The following is a 16,963-nucleotide window of genomic DNA, read 5'->3' on the forward strand; positions in this document are numbered from 1 at the left end:
ACCAGCATATTGCAATATACCTGCAAAAAAAAAAGCTCCTCTTAGCTAAAAGTCAGCTCTGGTCATCTATGTAAAGGAGAGCAGGATCCTTAGACATTTGACCCGGGAACTAAAAGGGATAGCGCCTGGCCGATCACGCAAAACAGCTACTAAGGAGAGAGTGAAGGACTTCATGCAGGGCTGCCATGATGCTGACTACTGAGGAGTACTCTAGAGAATGTGCAGAAATAAGACAGGGTGGCAAACGTTCATTCTGTAGTTCCACATCAACAGCCATCCACCAAAAGGCAAAGGACCATCCAGGGTCCTGTCAGCCACTGTACTTCTTGCTTTTCTTCAAACATGCCACACTCACTCACTCCTTGGGGCTTTTATATTCATTATTCTCTCCTAAGAAGACTTACCCCAGATCGTTGGATAACTCACTTAAAGGCATCATGAAGTATATTTCCTCAAGAAAAGACCTTAACAACTATGGAAAACTTTGAGTTATGTCCCCTTTTCTCCTTAAGTTTCTACTCTTTATTATTAGCACAACAAAAAGTCCTACACTTTTCGATCTTGAAAATGTTTCCCCAAAACAAAACAAAACATGAACAGTAAAATCACAGAATATCACTGTAGAATTTAGAAGCCCATTTGAAATGTATAAAAAATAATCACCTCATCATTTCCCTAAAACTGGGAACCTAAGACCCAAAAGGAAAAAAGGAATAAAACACCACTTTACAGAATTAAAATGATGATAAAATGAGCCACTTCCTAACCACTCACTATCTGGGGGGCTATACATGTCACTTAAGCACCCCCCATCCCCACCCCAAGCAGTGAAAAGTGCCCAAATATCAGCCTGCAGAACGTTAACAGCCCAGGACTAAGTTTTCAGAGGCAAAATAAAGAAAATAAAGAATAATCTACACAAACTTGGCATGCTTATTCTTCATCTTCATCATTAGTTTCACAACCAAACAAAAGGTGGAAATAGAAATGCAGAAAATGTGGTACAAAATAAGGGATAATTCAATGGCCTACGGGGTTAAGACATCTTTGTCTACAGGGAAAGGGGGCTGTGTACAAATTTGAGGAAATGTAATACATTTAAGTTAAGCTGTATGAAATTGCAGTTTTTGTAGATTGAAAAAAATCAAATATTAGCAATTTCATACATTTCAGCCTAATACAGTCATTTATTTTTCTAAAGAATGAAATGAACAACACAACTATATCAAAAGCTGTCCCTCAGATGTTTTCTACAAGACTTTAGGAGTCACAAAGCACACAGGAATTCAAAAGAATCAGTTTTGACTATCATTTTACAATCCCAACACTTTCAGCACATATAGAGACCTGATCATACAACTTCACACCAACCATGTTTAGAAAAGTTTCAAGATTGATTCTGAAAAAGTACAGAAAGCAACCGTATAACGTAAGTTAAAAAGTTTACATTTTTCCTCTAATTTAATCAAACCATTATGAAGCCACACTAGCATAATAAGAGCAAGGTGTTTTTGATTTTTATTCCCCGCATTGCAGTAAAAGTCAATGCCATTGGGACTCCAAATGGAATTTACTGACAGAGAAATCAAGCTAAACTGAGAATGCCTGACTATTATTACACAGCTGAGTGCTAGATAAAATATCCATTAAATCTGAGTGCCAACAACATCTAATGTTTTATGTCTACATAATGCAGGAAAACATTGGCTGTGACCTATCAACAAACATCCCAAGCCAGTTTACTCAGTAATATGCTGAAGTTGCTGTTTTATTGCTTAAACAGACAGAACTATAACTGTGCTTATTATTAAAGTATAATATTACCTCAAGTTAATAAGAATTGATGGAACAAAGACATCGTTATGTAAAAATTAATAACATTTGGAGCATGACATGCAACAGTCATAAGAGAGCACTTTTTTCCAAAATTGGCAGAGAAAGAGAGTTTTTACAGAAGAGAAACGCTGCTGATGTTCCTATACTTCACTATTTTGCTCTTCAATGAAAGTCTACCATGGGGTATGGGGACTACACAGTATCCTCTCCTATCGTATTTTCATAGAATCAAAGACCTTTAGAGTTTGAATGAAACTTTGAGATCACTAAGCCAACCATTTCATTATATAGATGAATAAACATAAAATGAGCCTCAGACAGAATACATGACTTAGTTCTCCAGGCCAAATAGCCATTAACAGCCCAGGAGAGATTAGAAGGCAGGTCTCAGGTTACCTGCCATAAACATAGAGTCATGGTTCCATATCTATCTGGCAAAACAAATAAATGGGTGCTTTTAATATTTAAAATGAAATTGCTATTTATTACTTAAAATAAAATTTGTCAAGCTTGAATCAATAAAAGACATTATTAAATTTGGTCTATATATCTACTTCATAAAAGCCTTGAAATACAAGAAATAAAATGAAGACAGACAAATCTATACCAATACTCTTTAGAAAGGAGAGAGTTACAGAACACCAAGGGCAGGAGGGCATAATTCTTCCCCCAAAACATCTAACTGCCAAAGGTAGTGAAACAGCCAATTCTAAACAGTGCCCTTTTGTGTGAGGGGTTAACTGCAAAGTGCCCAAGAGCAGGGCTGTACACTAGTAGTAGCATTTACAGTGACTGAATGACACAAGGTAAATTTCAGAAACTACCACAGGAAATATCAGGCGATCCCAGAAGAAAACCAAAATCTCCAATAAAATGAAATCAGTGGGTAGTTCTAGTCTTGGGAAAATATGTTCAGAACCAGTTGAATATTCAATCGCATCATAAACATGAGCACTTTAGTAAAAAGAGCGTGAAAAAGAGCAAAACATTTGGGAAAGTAATCAATTGTGTCAGACTTGAGTTCCTGAGATTTTCCTTACTAATTGTACTTAACTGTATACATGTTATTCTTTAAAATAACTGAAAACCTAGGTAAAATGGGTTAAATAATAGTCAAAGACCAAGAATAATCTCTAATTAGAGCAGCAATTTCTATCTCTTCCATCTCTGTATTTAAATATTTAATCCATTACTAAATGAATTATAATATTAATAGACAGACTGTCTAAAAAACACATTGCTGTAACACTGCCTGAAATACAGTCCGAATGAAACCCTCAAGGCATGCAGACACTATAGAGATAGGAATCAGGGTCTAAGCTGTCTTTAATTTCAAAGAGATGCTTCACAGCTCATTACAGTACTGCACTGGCTGAATTGATGATTTACAATGAGTTATCCAGACAGTTCAGATTGGAGAAAATTAGAGCCATAACCAGGGCTTTAATCTGAATCTTCTCAATTTTCAAACTTGCAGGTGGGATCACCTCTGCATTTGGGTGAACACAGTACAGGTGGGTATCTGCATCTTTCGATCTTTCTGTATGACTATTCCAGAAATCATAAAACTATAGTGGAAGAGTTACAAACAAAAATTTGGTCCTATGGCAATGAACTCAACATACTGAGCTCTCCCTGTTATTTCAGGGTATTTGAAATGCCAAAAGTCTACTCATGAACCTATAGTTTAGGAACCCTGAGCATTGGTGACCTGTCCTCACACTTTACACAAGAGGGAACTGAAGCCAGCGACACTTGCCCAAAGTCAAAAAACTTAGAAGGGATAAAGCCAGGACTCCAATCAGAGTCTATTGTCCATTAGTCAAACAGATTCTTCTTCAGCGTGCACTCAAAAGATTTGGTAATTGCTTCTGCTAAATGTCCTGGAGGCTTTCACAGCCAGGACCCATTTTTAGTTTAAATTTTTGCCTTGGAATAAGAAACTACAAATTTGATGGCAGTCCTAGGGTTAACAGCGGTTAGGGTGACTTTCTCTTCTCATCCTATCACCTTTGCTAATACAAGGCGAAACCCAGGTGACAAGTCCTCTTGTCCTCTGCCTGTGCCTACGGCCAGTTATGGTTTTTGTTTTTCCCTAGTCCGCCCTTAACTAAGGGTGTAGGTTCTGTGTGCCTGAGGGACCCTACATCTCAGCTCTGATTTCCCTACCTCTACTCTAGCCCTGGCCTATTCCCCACCCCCAAATAGCTCTCCTCCTCCAATCTGGATGTCATTTCTCTCTGAATCCCCTCTGGAGTTCCCTCATTTCTTGAGAGCTCAATTACCACCTTCCTCCCACACCTCTCCACACACCAGGTATAACAGGATAAGGAAGTATTGCTCAAGATGAGATGGTGTTTATAAATTTAAAGAATTCAGTTAAAGAATTTGTTCTCAGTAAAGAATAAAGTTAAAAATAAAGACAATGCAAAGAAACCTACAGCATGTTAATTCCATGATTTGACAACTTTAAAGAAGTGACTCTCCACTTCTGGAGTATCTTAAGATGAATGTCAGAATGACCAATTTTATCCCATCACATAAAACAGGCAGACTTCTACTGGGAACATGGCTAGATTATGTGTAGTAAGTATTTATCCCTAAAATCCAAAATTCTTTTACCTGTAAATTGTTTATTACCTACGATACCCCTATGGTATGTATTTGCAACTTGGTCAAATTACTTCTCCACCAAGCAATCTTTTAGAAAAGTATGTTACAGAAAATTGACAGAATACTGAATATTGCACAATATACACAGGAAAAATACTGAAAAGCTTCGCAAGCCTACCTTCATCACTTGTTGCCTGTTGCTTCACCAGAGTCATTGGGGATCTTGCTGGAGGCTTGCTAAGTGGATGGCGCCAACTTTTAGCAGTTTTCGTTTCTCCCTCTATTCTCTGGTTACAGAACAAAAATGGGGAAGAAACACCACAGGTTCAATCTTTCTGTATGACTATTCCAGAAATCATAAAATTATAGTTGAAACACCTATACAGAAACACCACAGGTAAAGACTTATTTTATGCAAAAAAACTATGGTTCACAATGATTTATGACAATTTAATTAGGAAGAACTCCTGTACTTTTTTTTTCAATTCCTGGCCATTCTATTAGTTATTTTACAAAGAGGTCAATTAACTATCGTTTCACTTCATATTAAAACACTGTCTGTAGTGAGGGGCAGGCTTATCAGGCCTGCAATAAACTTAGCAGTTAGCAAGTTTCCAAAAAGTCTGTAAAACTAATCTACATTTAGGATTATATATTCACAACCATATAGGACCGTGACATTTGGCCACCTCTATGCTGGTCACTTGTGAGTACCTGACATGTTATTTTGCTTTCTATCCATAGAGAAAACCAGATGCCAAACTAAGCCCATACACTTCCTTTCACTCAGAAAGGAATCACCACTTCACTGAGGATTTAACAAGAAATCAAAAGTTGTTTTAAATATGGTAAATTACTGTCATCTTGAAACCACTTAAATTTTATATAAAGTCTATGGCCCTGGGCTCTCCAAACTACTTCACATTTCAAAGGTAGAGGAAAAAGTCATGCGTACCCTGACACCTACCAGAGTGAACCCAATTACAAACTTTCTTGCCTACTCAATCCAAAAGAAAAAAGGGGTACGGGGGGTCGGGGCGGGTTCCCCGAGACAGAGTTTGAAACTAATAGGCTTATATCAACAGTTGACTAGGAAAGAAAGGAGTCTGTCAGAAATTTTCCTGTCAGCAGAAGAAGCAGTGACTGGGTGAGATTTATCTGTGGTTTATCATAGCTAAAAGGTAATGTGGGAAATTATAACTTAGTCAACACCAAGAAATATTTATTAAGCTCCTACTATGTGCCATGCTGTTCTAAAAGCTGACTTACAGCAGGAAAAACTACACCAGGTCCTTGCTTTCAAGGAGTGTGCATTACAAGAGGGAAGAGCATGGATAAGAAATAAGTAAAAAGTAAATATCAGGTACTGTTAAGCAAATATGCAATAAAGAAAAAATAAAGTAGGACAAAGGAATGGAAAGATATGGGGAGGGGGCTATTTTACACAGGGTCGTTCAACAAGGCCTTTCTGATGAGGAGACATTTGAGTGTAATCATGAGTGCAATGAGGGAGCAATATATTTAGATCTCTGGGGAAGGAGCACTTTGGACAGCAGGAATAACATGTGAAGTGTTAACATATTTGGTGTATTCCAGGGAAAGCATGGAGCCCAGTTATAGATAGAGAGACAGATAATGTTAAGAAAGTAACTTAATATTTCTTGAGAAGATTGACTAAAGCTGACTGCTACTAGCATACACATAGTATTATACTTAAAAATAAGACACAAAAATGAAATGGGTCTATATTATTTGGAATGATTGCCTGACACCCTGATGTAAGAAAAGAATACCATATAGCTCTTTCTAAGAAGGGCAAACCAAGTCACCCAACCCTTAAGGTCAGCATTTGCTTTCCTCTGAGGGCAATCTCTGTTCAGTGAAAGAGTACAGATAAAGGTTAAAGGCACCGAGGGTAGAAGCGCCTCCATTGAAGGCAAGGAACCGGAAGAGTTACTTTCAGTTCCATTTCAGTTTAAAGTACATGACTAAATATAACCTAAACAGGCATTTGACTTATTCACCACTCTAGAATCCCAATATCTTATTTAGGTACAATTAATCCCTATGTGAAATTAAGTTGTAAAATTGGTTACTAAGTAGTATATGAATACTATTTTCAAACTTCCCTTAGCCACCTTTTCAAATAAATTAGACCATTTTTTTCTATTTCTCATGTTTTAATAAATATTTTATGGTTCAGTAGAATATATAATCATGCATGAAACGATAAACGTGATTATGTCAAATTAGGAAATTATCTATATGTTATTTGACATTTTAAAACTAGGGAGATTAGATGAGTGGATTTCCTTATCCAATCTCCCTTACTACTCAAAAATGTGACAGACAAGGTCAGTGGTGAGTTGAAATGAGCAAGAGCAAATCAAGAAGTGGGTCTTTTTAGGGCACTGCTCAATTTATCAGCTCAAACAATGGAGGCTCGCCTCACTCATCCACGTGAACTCCCTCATCTAGCTGTATAGGTCAAAGAGATTACCGAATTCTTGCAATCACTACACACAATCAGAGCTTGCCTGATCTACTCACAATCTTAGTTACAGCAACAGTTTATGCTGAAAGCATATGATATTAGCAAGAACATAAGAGAAACAGGGAGGCCCTATGCAAACAGATAGAATGAACAGCTTGGTAATCAAAAGGGCTCTTGAGTTTTCCAAGAGGCAAATGGCCTGTTTCTGGCAGTGGGCAGGACCAGAACGGTCAGCCTGATCCTAGAATCAGAGTTCCTGGGGAAAGAGTCAGAGGAAAGCATGACCAGGCAAGCCCTAATGTTAAAATAGAGGCTATGTGAAGCCTGGAACCCTGAAATATTAACCTTTAGCAGGAGGAGGGCAGAGCCCGGTGGGTGAATCATTTCCAGTCTGATTCATATTATAGGCAATAGAACCAATCTGTATTTTGACAGAAAGTACAGAAAGATCCTGTGTACCCAGTTTCCCCCAATAGTAACTTCTTAGAAAACTATAGTACAATATCCCAATGTCAATATCGCTGGCATATTCTACAATAGTTTTCTAAGAAGTTACTATTGGGGGAAACTGGGTACACAGGATCTTTCTGTACTATTTTTTTTTAATTGCACGTGAGTCTATAATTATCTCAAAATAAAGAGTTTAATTTTAGAAAGACTTAAAAATGAAGAAAATTAAGCTCCACCACGTGGCCCAAAGTGTCATGCTATCTGAACTATCACCATGTAAGCCAGAGCTCGCAGAAGGCTTACCTCCCAGTCATTAAAGGGAATATGATTAAGACCCATAATTATGAGATGTCATTTCTGCCCTACAGCAAGATTTCAATGCACAGCACAATTCTCGGAAAGTTCCCTAATCACACAATAAATACAGCAAAATTGGACATTGCCACATACGCTGGGGACTTTAAAGCCATTTCTCTCTGCACTGGGGACCACTGAGACTTCCACAGTTTCAAGGCCACTCCCGCAGCTCTCCACATCACTCTCTTCTCCCTCTGTCAACACACTGTTACTCTCTGCCACTGAGAAGCATGATTCAGGTGACTTTGGCCAAGGAAGTTTGGGTGGGTCTGATTCCTTGGACGTCACATGGCCACTAGGTATGGAACCATCAGCCTCACTGGAATTCGAAGGTGGAATTATGACATAGGGTTGGCCATCCTCAGTTTTCACTTCCTCCACTACAGATGTGCTTAAGCAGCTGTCTCCTGAGAAGTAAAAAAAAAGACTGTTAGTAAATATTGCATTATATTTATTACTAAGGACAATCGTTAAACTATTCTCAACTAAATTTCTGTCTCCCAGCTTCCCCTCTAAACTTCCACAGACATGGGTGGGAAAGGTCTTTGAAGTATCACGTAGCCTTCATAGTTGTAAAAGTGAGACCTTGAAGTTTAGTAAAAGATTATTTGACAAAACAAGGGGTTAAAAAGTGGTTCCACTACAGACTAATGTCAAAATCCAGAGCAATAACAATAATTATCCAAAGCAATAGAAATTTGAAATCTTTCTAAAAATAAGAATTATATTCCAATATATAATGATAAAAGCTGCTACTGATGAAACATTCCAGGTCAGAAGATTTATGTAAAGAATATATGTTTGGCTGTGCAGATCCAGTAACAATTATTTCCTACACTAATCCTGTGTCACACAATGACAGCAGATAAAAGAATACCATAAGCACTTCTTTTGTACTGCCACCTCTGTACACCCTTTTCCCTCCCTTACACGTGCACACACACACACACGCACACACATGCACATCATTTCACCTATTACATACTAACTCTGATGTTGAGCCTAGCTACATCTTCTATTTAAGCGTAGCTTCTATTTAAGCTACATCTTCTATTCAAACCCTGGAGGTCAAAATGAAAGGAACTGTGTAGTGACAGAACTAATAGAACTGGGTGCCCTTGGCCTAAACCACCCAGTAATTCATGCAATGGTTCATGAAACTATGGTGAAGGACTCTAAAGAAGAAGCCATATGTATTGCATAACTGTCGCCTCTGCACTGTTTGCTGCTATTCCCTACTCTACCTTGTCTACCTTGCTACCTATCCATTTATCTCAAGTCAATTCAGATATCACCCACTCCAAAAACATTGCCAAGCCAGCCTCCTGTCTATTTCAGGTTTGTCCCTGGTGTACCAGCAACTTCCTATGCCATCTCTATCGTGGCACTTATCACACTGGATTGAAATTATATTTGTCTAGCTCTCACTAAAGTATGAACTCACTGAAGAAAAATCTATGATTTAAGCTCTGTTAACACAGCTATTTCAAGAGCAAGAGGTAATGAAGAGAAAAAAGCAGCCGAGGTAGGGTTAATTAGGGCTATAAGACTTTTTTTGTACTCTAAGTGGAATATGAGTAAAAACAAGAGTAAGGAACAAGACCTGAGCTGTGTCATTTTAAAGGATCACCATGACTTCCATATGGAGAACTGACTAGCAGAGGTGTCTATGTCTAGGGTGGATGTAGCCAAATAGGAAGGAAACCATTTCTGCAATAGTCAAGGCAAGAGATAATGGTGCCTTAAACGAGGAGGAGGCAGTGGGTAGCCGGATTCGGAAGAATCCCACGAGTGAAGTACAGACTAGACAAGGGGTGTGAGAGGAAGACAGGGATTACCAACAAGCTCGATGAGTAAAAGGACAAACACCCTAACCTAAAGAAGCAAAGCATTAAAGCAGCTTCGGAGAAATATGCTATGAATGGGGGAAATAAGCAAAGTAGTTGAGGCTTACAGATGACGGCTTTACTGTAGAGAGATGGCCAGGGGACTGACTACACATACCATTTCCCAAGACTGAATGATTTTTATTGTTCCTTTTAAGAGCTATAGTCTTTATTTGCTTCTTAAAATTAAGTGAAAAGCTAAGAATCTGCAAAGAATTATCTGTAATTGGTTTTCTATGTGCCATATGAATTCAAGAGAAACTTTCCAAAAATGTATTGTATATTGTAAATTGAGTTGCACTCAAAAAAAACTTTTGCATTTTAGAATCTACTTTTTTATTAAACCAAACAATCACTGCCGGCTGTTTGTCTTACAATTCCACTACATGGAGCAGAGGCCCTCCTGACTTTTGAAACATCCCCTTGGCCTCCTGACTGAGTCACCCCCTAACTTTAGAAAGCTTACTGTGTAAGCTATGTGGAAAAGTAAGATGTCTGTCGTAGAGAACACAGATCAAAGGCATCAGATCTTCAACTACCTACTACTGGTGAAAGAAGCAGCCAGATTCTCACCTGAGAGTCTGATATTATCTGATGAATTCTGATCCAGCTGCATCCTGCTAGCAGAGGCTACTTCCTCTGAAGGTGCTTCTGTGTTCCCCAGCTCTGCTGCTGCTTCTGGCTTTTCACTGACCTTGAGGTCATCTGCGTCTGGGTCAGGGGTGGGGCCCTCTGCCCCACTGACTGCAGCTGACACTTCCTTGTCCCCCTCATTCTTAGGTCTCTTAGAGTGAGAACCAGTGCACTGGGAGCTATTAAGGAGAGAACTGTGGTCAGAGCAGAATGTTTGCAATGGACAGGATAAAACACACACCAATACAAATGTTATTTTTCACTTATGGAAAGAAGAAAAACACAGTTTTTTCATCATTGTGCAGAGATAATCTTCACAATTAACCTATTAAATTTGAAATTGAAATCTTAACCAGAGTTTTAATAACAATGTAAAAATTAAAATTAAAACAACTGTAAACAATTGATTACTAAACATTACTGGAGGAAAAGTCTGCTAAAATTTTATAACATTAAAAGAGGTCCGAAAATAAAAACTAAAAAAATGATGACATGGGAAATCTAATCAATACATCAAATATTATTTAGATAATGATAAACAGAAGAGGAAATGAGGAGACCCCAGAAAGCTGTTGCTAAAATCTGAGTAGATTCATTACATTCCAAGGTAAACTAGTGCCCACATTTACCTGAGTTTTGTATAATTCTGAAGTATGCATGGAAATTATTAAAATTAAATGCCAAATCATCATTAGCTAAAAGAAATAAGAGGGAAGGAGTTCAACTGTATGGATTTAACAGCTTATATCAATTTATTATTTTCACAGTGGACACCACTATTTTCCTATTTTAGTATTTTCCAGAAAGTCACTTGATAGCTTTGTCATAGATGCCTTTTGCATATGACACATTTCTTACACTTTCTTTATGAAGAATTACAACTCAAATCAAACCAACGTGTATTTCAGTGCACACACATTTACTACACATACACACACACACACACACACACACCCCACTAGCCATTGTAGAAAGCCAGGGAGGACAGAGATCTGAGATAAAGGGGGAGCCAGGGATAACCTGTGTAAACTAGCTTTGGCTGCTGCTGGTAGTAACAGTACTAGTATCGTCATCACCACCATCACATTTATTGAGAACCCATGCACTGGCCTATGCAGAAAATCTTCACATTACTACTAGCATAGTACATGTCAAATAAGATGGCTGACATCTCTGAGATTTCAATGCATCATTCCCTTCATTAGATTTCCCTAAATAGGGCATTACTTAAGGGAGTCAGCAAACTATGGTGAAGCCACAAGGCTGAGCATGATCGACAAGCCCCTTAACACTAGGCTTTCAACCTGGGTGAGCGAAGTCTATTGATCATTTTAGCACACTGAAAGGCATTTCGAATTAGTTCAATGTCATAGATCTTGTTCTCTGTCAACCCAGAAGGGCCACCGTGGTTAGTAACTAGGAGATCAGACCGCACACCTAATTAGAGTATTATGATTTCTGCCCATTAAAAAACAGTTCTCAAGATGTTCTGCGGGTATTTCTTCTAAACTCAAGATTGCTCACTCCCACAGCAAGCTTTTTTGGTAGTGTTGATAACACATTTATCAAAGGCACTGACTCTCTAAATCTGTGTTTCCCCGACTTTTCTGAATGCAACCCACAGTAAGTTATACATTTTAGATGGTGAAACAACACTCACATACACATATACTCACACATGTATGAATTAATACTTACCCCCTTACCAGATGGGAAGGACTATGATACTTTTTATTCTATTTCACCTCCTACATTAAAATGATGTTCCTAACCTATTAAATTGATTTGAAAACGAATCATTGAACATCAGTGCTATAAACTGTAGGGTGAAATGAGAACACCTCAGTTTGAGTTCTGCTACTAACTAATTCTGTGCCTCAGGTATTTCATACAAAGCGGACGTTTGACTCCTTGTTCTTAAGGTTCCTCTGCTGACTACCTTTCTAAAATAGCAGAAAGTAAATGTCAGGGGAAAAAGAGAATCAGAAAATAAACATCAGAAATGTGGCCAAAGATTTGAAATGACAGTGTTATTTAGTTAGCAAAAAACTGGTAACAAGCTACAGGTCCAAATATAAGGGATTAGTTAATAAATACAAGCAGGCATTAAAAATTACCTTGTAGTGAGTCATTTAATTACATAAAAAAGAATCACAAAACTGGTCATCAAATTGTTAATAGAGCATGGCCCCAATTTTAGAAAGGTATATAATATTATATAAATAATAAATATATATGTAAAGGATATATACAAAATGTTAACACTAGTTATCTCTGGATTGTGAGGTTATGGGTGATTTGGGGTTCCTTCATTATTCTTTTCCTTATTTTACAAATTTTCTCCAATGCACAAATATTACTTTTACAATCTGAAAGAAAAAAATGTGTAATATTGGAGAGTGAAAATGTAATATAACCCTGGAAAACATAAGAGCCTAAAAAGATTGCCTGAGGACCCTAGCAACATGACACACATCCTATTCAATGAGTTTTAAAACAGCAAGATGCCCACAACAGGCATGCAGGCTTCTGAAATGGCCTGGCCACAAAAACAGAATGTAGAATAAAGTTCACAGGGATAGTCATGTTACAAAAACACTACACGCTCTGCTTTACATCTTGTAAAAGAATAAAGCAAAGTGTACAAAATGCAGCAAAATATAGGAATCCCAATGAGAAAAGTAGTATCTCAGATGTTTGACAAATGAAGAAAACATCCGAAAGAAAATTGGTAGCGAACTGAAACAGATCACATGACTGAAGATAAACTATGGAGATGAACAGAGAGCACCAAGAGCACTTTAAAGCATATTAGCGTAAGAGGTCTAAGAAGTTCCAGTATTGTTCTACTTGCATGTATAATAACTCCAGGAATATTCTCATACACAAAATACATCTCTTCCTACATTCTATTTACTTATTACATTTCTCAAGTATTAAAAATACTTTGCCTCAAATTTTCAGTAAGATATTAAGTAAAATTATGATGAAGAAATATGAAAAAAAGCAAATAGTCTTTGAAAACGTCACGTTCGTGACCCATTTTAATTGAGTAAGTACAAGAGGGACGGGGTGGGGGAGGGATCATTACCTCCGGGATGCTTTTCTTACTTTCCTCCTTCTCTGCAGCCACGCCCTTACTTCAGGGGTGGATTCCGGAGTAGGCTTCGTGTGATCAATGGTGTATACATCCTTTCCTTGTTTCCAAAGCTGATATCTGTCTGGCTGAAATTTCTTCACAAAGATATCCATTGAAATTTTCACCATGTCTTTCCTGCAGGTGCACTGAAACATAATGGGATTGGAGTGCTTTAAACATCTCACTAGCTACAGAAAGTCACACAGATTTGTACTCTGAATGGACCATTCATGAATATTTAGTCACCATATAATTGAGGATAATGTTTTACATTTCCAAACATTCAGTGGGGGATAAACTCAATTTCCTCTGAAGGAAGGTAAGAACCTGTATATTTACATTTATAAATGGTAAAATATGTTCAAAGGCATTATAGAGTTCATAGGGAACTGTCTACCAAGAACAAGTAAAAGGAAGGAGCACACATTTGAAAGCATGCCTGCAACAGAAGGATTACGTGCCCATCACAAGGACGTTATCACTGAGCTGAAAGCTGAAAGGTCTGTAAACCTGAAAACCTAAGTTGGCAAACGAATAAAAGTAGCTAATGAATGTGATTAGAATAATTAAACCAGTGGGTTGAGATAAATGTTCTTCAAGATATATTTTAATCACATTATGTTTACTAACAAATATACTTTCACGAAGTAACCAACAATTAGTGAGCAATGAACGCACTTCTATATCATATCATAAAATAACCACCACCAGCACTATAAACATATTCACTAGGAAGAAAGAAGAGTGCTAAAGTAAGAAGTTCAAAGAAAATATTATTTTGAATTCACTAGGACTTTGATTCTTATTAATACATACTTACTTAGCAGTCATATCTTATAAAATAAGTTACGTATAAAGACTAGCATGGAATTTGGACAGAAGTGCTGCTAGCCTAGACTCACAGGGACAAACAGGATGAAATGAAGGAAAACTGACTCCAAGGGCAAAACCACAAAGACCAGGACTAAGCTAACAGGATCTCCTCAGGCTGTTACAGAGGACATACAGATGGCCAACAGACATATCAGATGTTCAACCACACTAATCATTAGGGAAATGCAAATCAAAACCACAATGAGGGATCATCTCACACCTGTCAGGATGGCTTTTATCAAGAAATGAACAAACAACAAGTGCTGACAAGGATATGGAGAAAAGGAAGCCTTCATACACTTCAGATTATAAACTCTAATGGTTTCCGGGATTGTAAACTGGTATAACCACTATGGAAAATACAAAGGTTCCTCAAAAAATTAAAAATAGAACTACCATATGATCCAGCAATTCCACTTCTGGGTATTTATCCGAAGAAAATAAAAACACTAATTCTAAAAGAAATAAGCATACCTATGTTCAATGCAGCATTACTTACAATAGCCAAGATACGGAAGCAACGAAGATATCCATTAGTAGATGACTAGATAAAGAAGATGTGGGGTGTGTGTGTGTGTGTGTGTGTGTGTGTGTGTGTGTTTCACACACACATATATACAATGGAATATTACTCAGAAATAAAAAAGAATGAAATATTGCCATTTGTGACAACACGAGTTGAAGTAGAGGGTATTATGCTAAATTAAGTAAATAAGTAAGAAAGAGGAAGACAAATGCCATAAGATTTCACTTGTATGTAGAATCTTAAAAAAGAAAATGAATTAACAAAACAAAACAGAAAAGGATCCACAGATAGAACAAGCTGATGGTTGCCAAAGGGGAAAGGTAGAGGGATGAATGAAATTTAAAAAATAAAAAAAGGATGGAAATTAATGTTTACTAAACACCAAGTATGTTTCATGAGCTAGGTGGTTTACTTGCATTGTTAAGGGCAATCCTTATATATTCTTGAAACTAAGACATAGAAATCCCCATTTTAACAGAAGAAACTGATTTCAAAGAGCTTAATAACCTTCCAAGGTCAATGATGGTGAATGATTTTCTTTCCACTATTACATTGGTTGTAATACTGATGATCATCCTTTTATGAATTTTTTTTTCTTACAGGAAATCCTTAATACATTACAGCTAGTGTTTGTAAAATGAATTGAAATTCTTATGGTAAAGATGATAAAAATCCAAATTTTTCCTTTTGTCTTGGAACGTAAGGTATAAGAAATAATAAGAAATTCTTCATAAGAAAAAAACTAGAGTTCAAAATTAATTTTTCTGGTTAACACAGCAATCACAGAAAAATAAATTAGCTTGTGAAGTCACCTTTGATCAGAAAAAGAAAATGAATTAGATTACTACTAGGACAACCAAAAAGAAGGGAAGAGCAATAATGGAAAGCTCTTGTTTTGAAGATGTATGAATATCCAAATAAAGTATATACTGCTGTCTTCTGCTAACACATGAGTAGTTAGTATGTCTTTAAATCTAAAATCACTGTAAGATATTGTCCCTTGTAATAACCATTAGAACTGTATTTAACAATAAATGGCTTATGTTAAAAAAACAAAAGCACTCCAATTCAAAAATCTGTATGCACTCCTATGTTTATTGCAGCACTTTACACAATAGCCAAGATATGGAAACAACCGAAATGCCCATCGGTAGATGACTGGATTAAGAAGCTGTGGTACATTTATACAATGGAGTATTACGCAGCCATAAAGAAGAAAGAAATCTTATCATTTGCAGCAACATGGATGGATCTAGAGAACATTATGTTAAGTGAAATAAGTCAGAAAGAGAAAGACAAGTACCATATGATCTCACTTATATATGGAATCTAAGGAAAAGACTATGTGAATGAACTAATCAGAGACAGTTTTGGGGACGCAGAGAAAAAACGAGAGTGGTTAGATGGGTGTGTGGGAGGGGGTTGGGGATAAGGGGAAAGGTGAAGGGATTTGGAAGCAGCTGGTAACCACAAGATGGCCTCAGGGTTTTTTTGAAAATTAATTTGGGGAAGGTATTCTATAATGTTGTAAAGATTTTGTTGGGTATCCGATGGACATGCGTCCTATTTGGGAGACCACCTCAGGGATACTGTGGATACCTGATCATGGCATTGTACACCAGAAGCTAAACATTAATGAATGCCAACTATAATTTTATATATATAATGTGATGGTTCAGTGTGAGGTCGAAGGGATAGTGGATGGGGGGAGGGGGGTTCACAGTATGAGGGATATAAATGATGAACGTCTAAGTATTACCTTGTTTTGTACACCTGAAACTAATAAATAAATAAATTAATTTAAAAAAAAATAAAATAAAATAAAATAAAATAATAAAAAAATAAAAAAATAAAGTAAATGGCACAGTCTAAAAAAAAAAAAAAAAAAACAAAAGCAACATATTAATTCTTATTTCCTTCAGAAATTTAAATCAATCAAAAAAGTTGATTTTTAACACCCCAGGTTTTACATCAAAATCTAGCCCACTCCAAAAAATTATTTTTCTTGAAGGCTGTCAGTTAATTATCTTTATGGCAAAACAAAATTTCTACATTAGTTCAGAACTACAGTAAAAAAGAAATATCCATTTCTTATTCAGTACATAGCGACACTGTCTTACATCTCCAAATATATAAGCTATAAAAATATGGGACTG

The 16,963-nt window shown here is 36.9% G+C and overlaps 1 protein-coding gene across 2 annotated transcripts in view; it reads right to left on the bottom strand.

Moving 5' to 3' along the window:
* Window positions 1-16,963, bottom strand: part of KDM4C (lysine demethylase 4C) — a 350,804-nt gene that overhangs the window by 156,493 nt on the left and 177,348 nt on the right. For both annotated transcript variants that reach the window (XM_081066750.1, XM_081066751.1), the window contains exons 9-12: window positions 13,361-13,554; window positions 10,210-10,448; window positions 7,844-8,157; window positions 4,628-4,736 (exon numbers count right to left, since the gene is read on the bottom strand). In XM_081066750.1, the coding sequence (XP_080922876.1) occupies window positions 4,628-4,736; window positions 7,844-8,157; window positions 10,210-10,448; window positions 13,361-13,554 (856 nt within the window). The remainder of the gene's footprint in view (window positions 1-4,627; window positions 4,737-7,843; window positions 8,158-10,209; window positions 10,449-13,360; window positions 13,555-16,963) is intronic.

The sequence above is a fragment of the Rhinolophus hipposideros genome (genome assembly GCF_964194185.1).
Source record: "Rhinolophus hipposideros genome assembly, chromosome: 11".
Classification (NCBI taxonomy): domain Eukaryota; kingdom Metazoa; phylum Chordata; class Mammalia; order Chiroptera; family Rhinolophidae; genus Rhinolophus; species Rhinolophus hipposideros.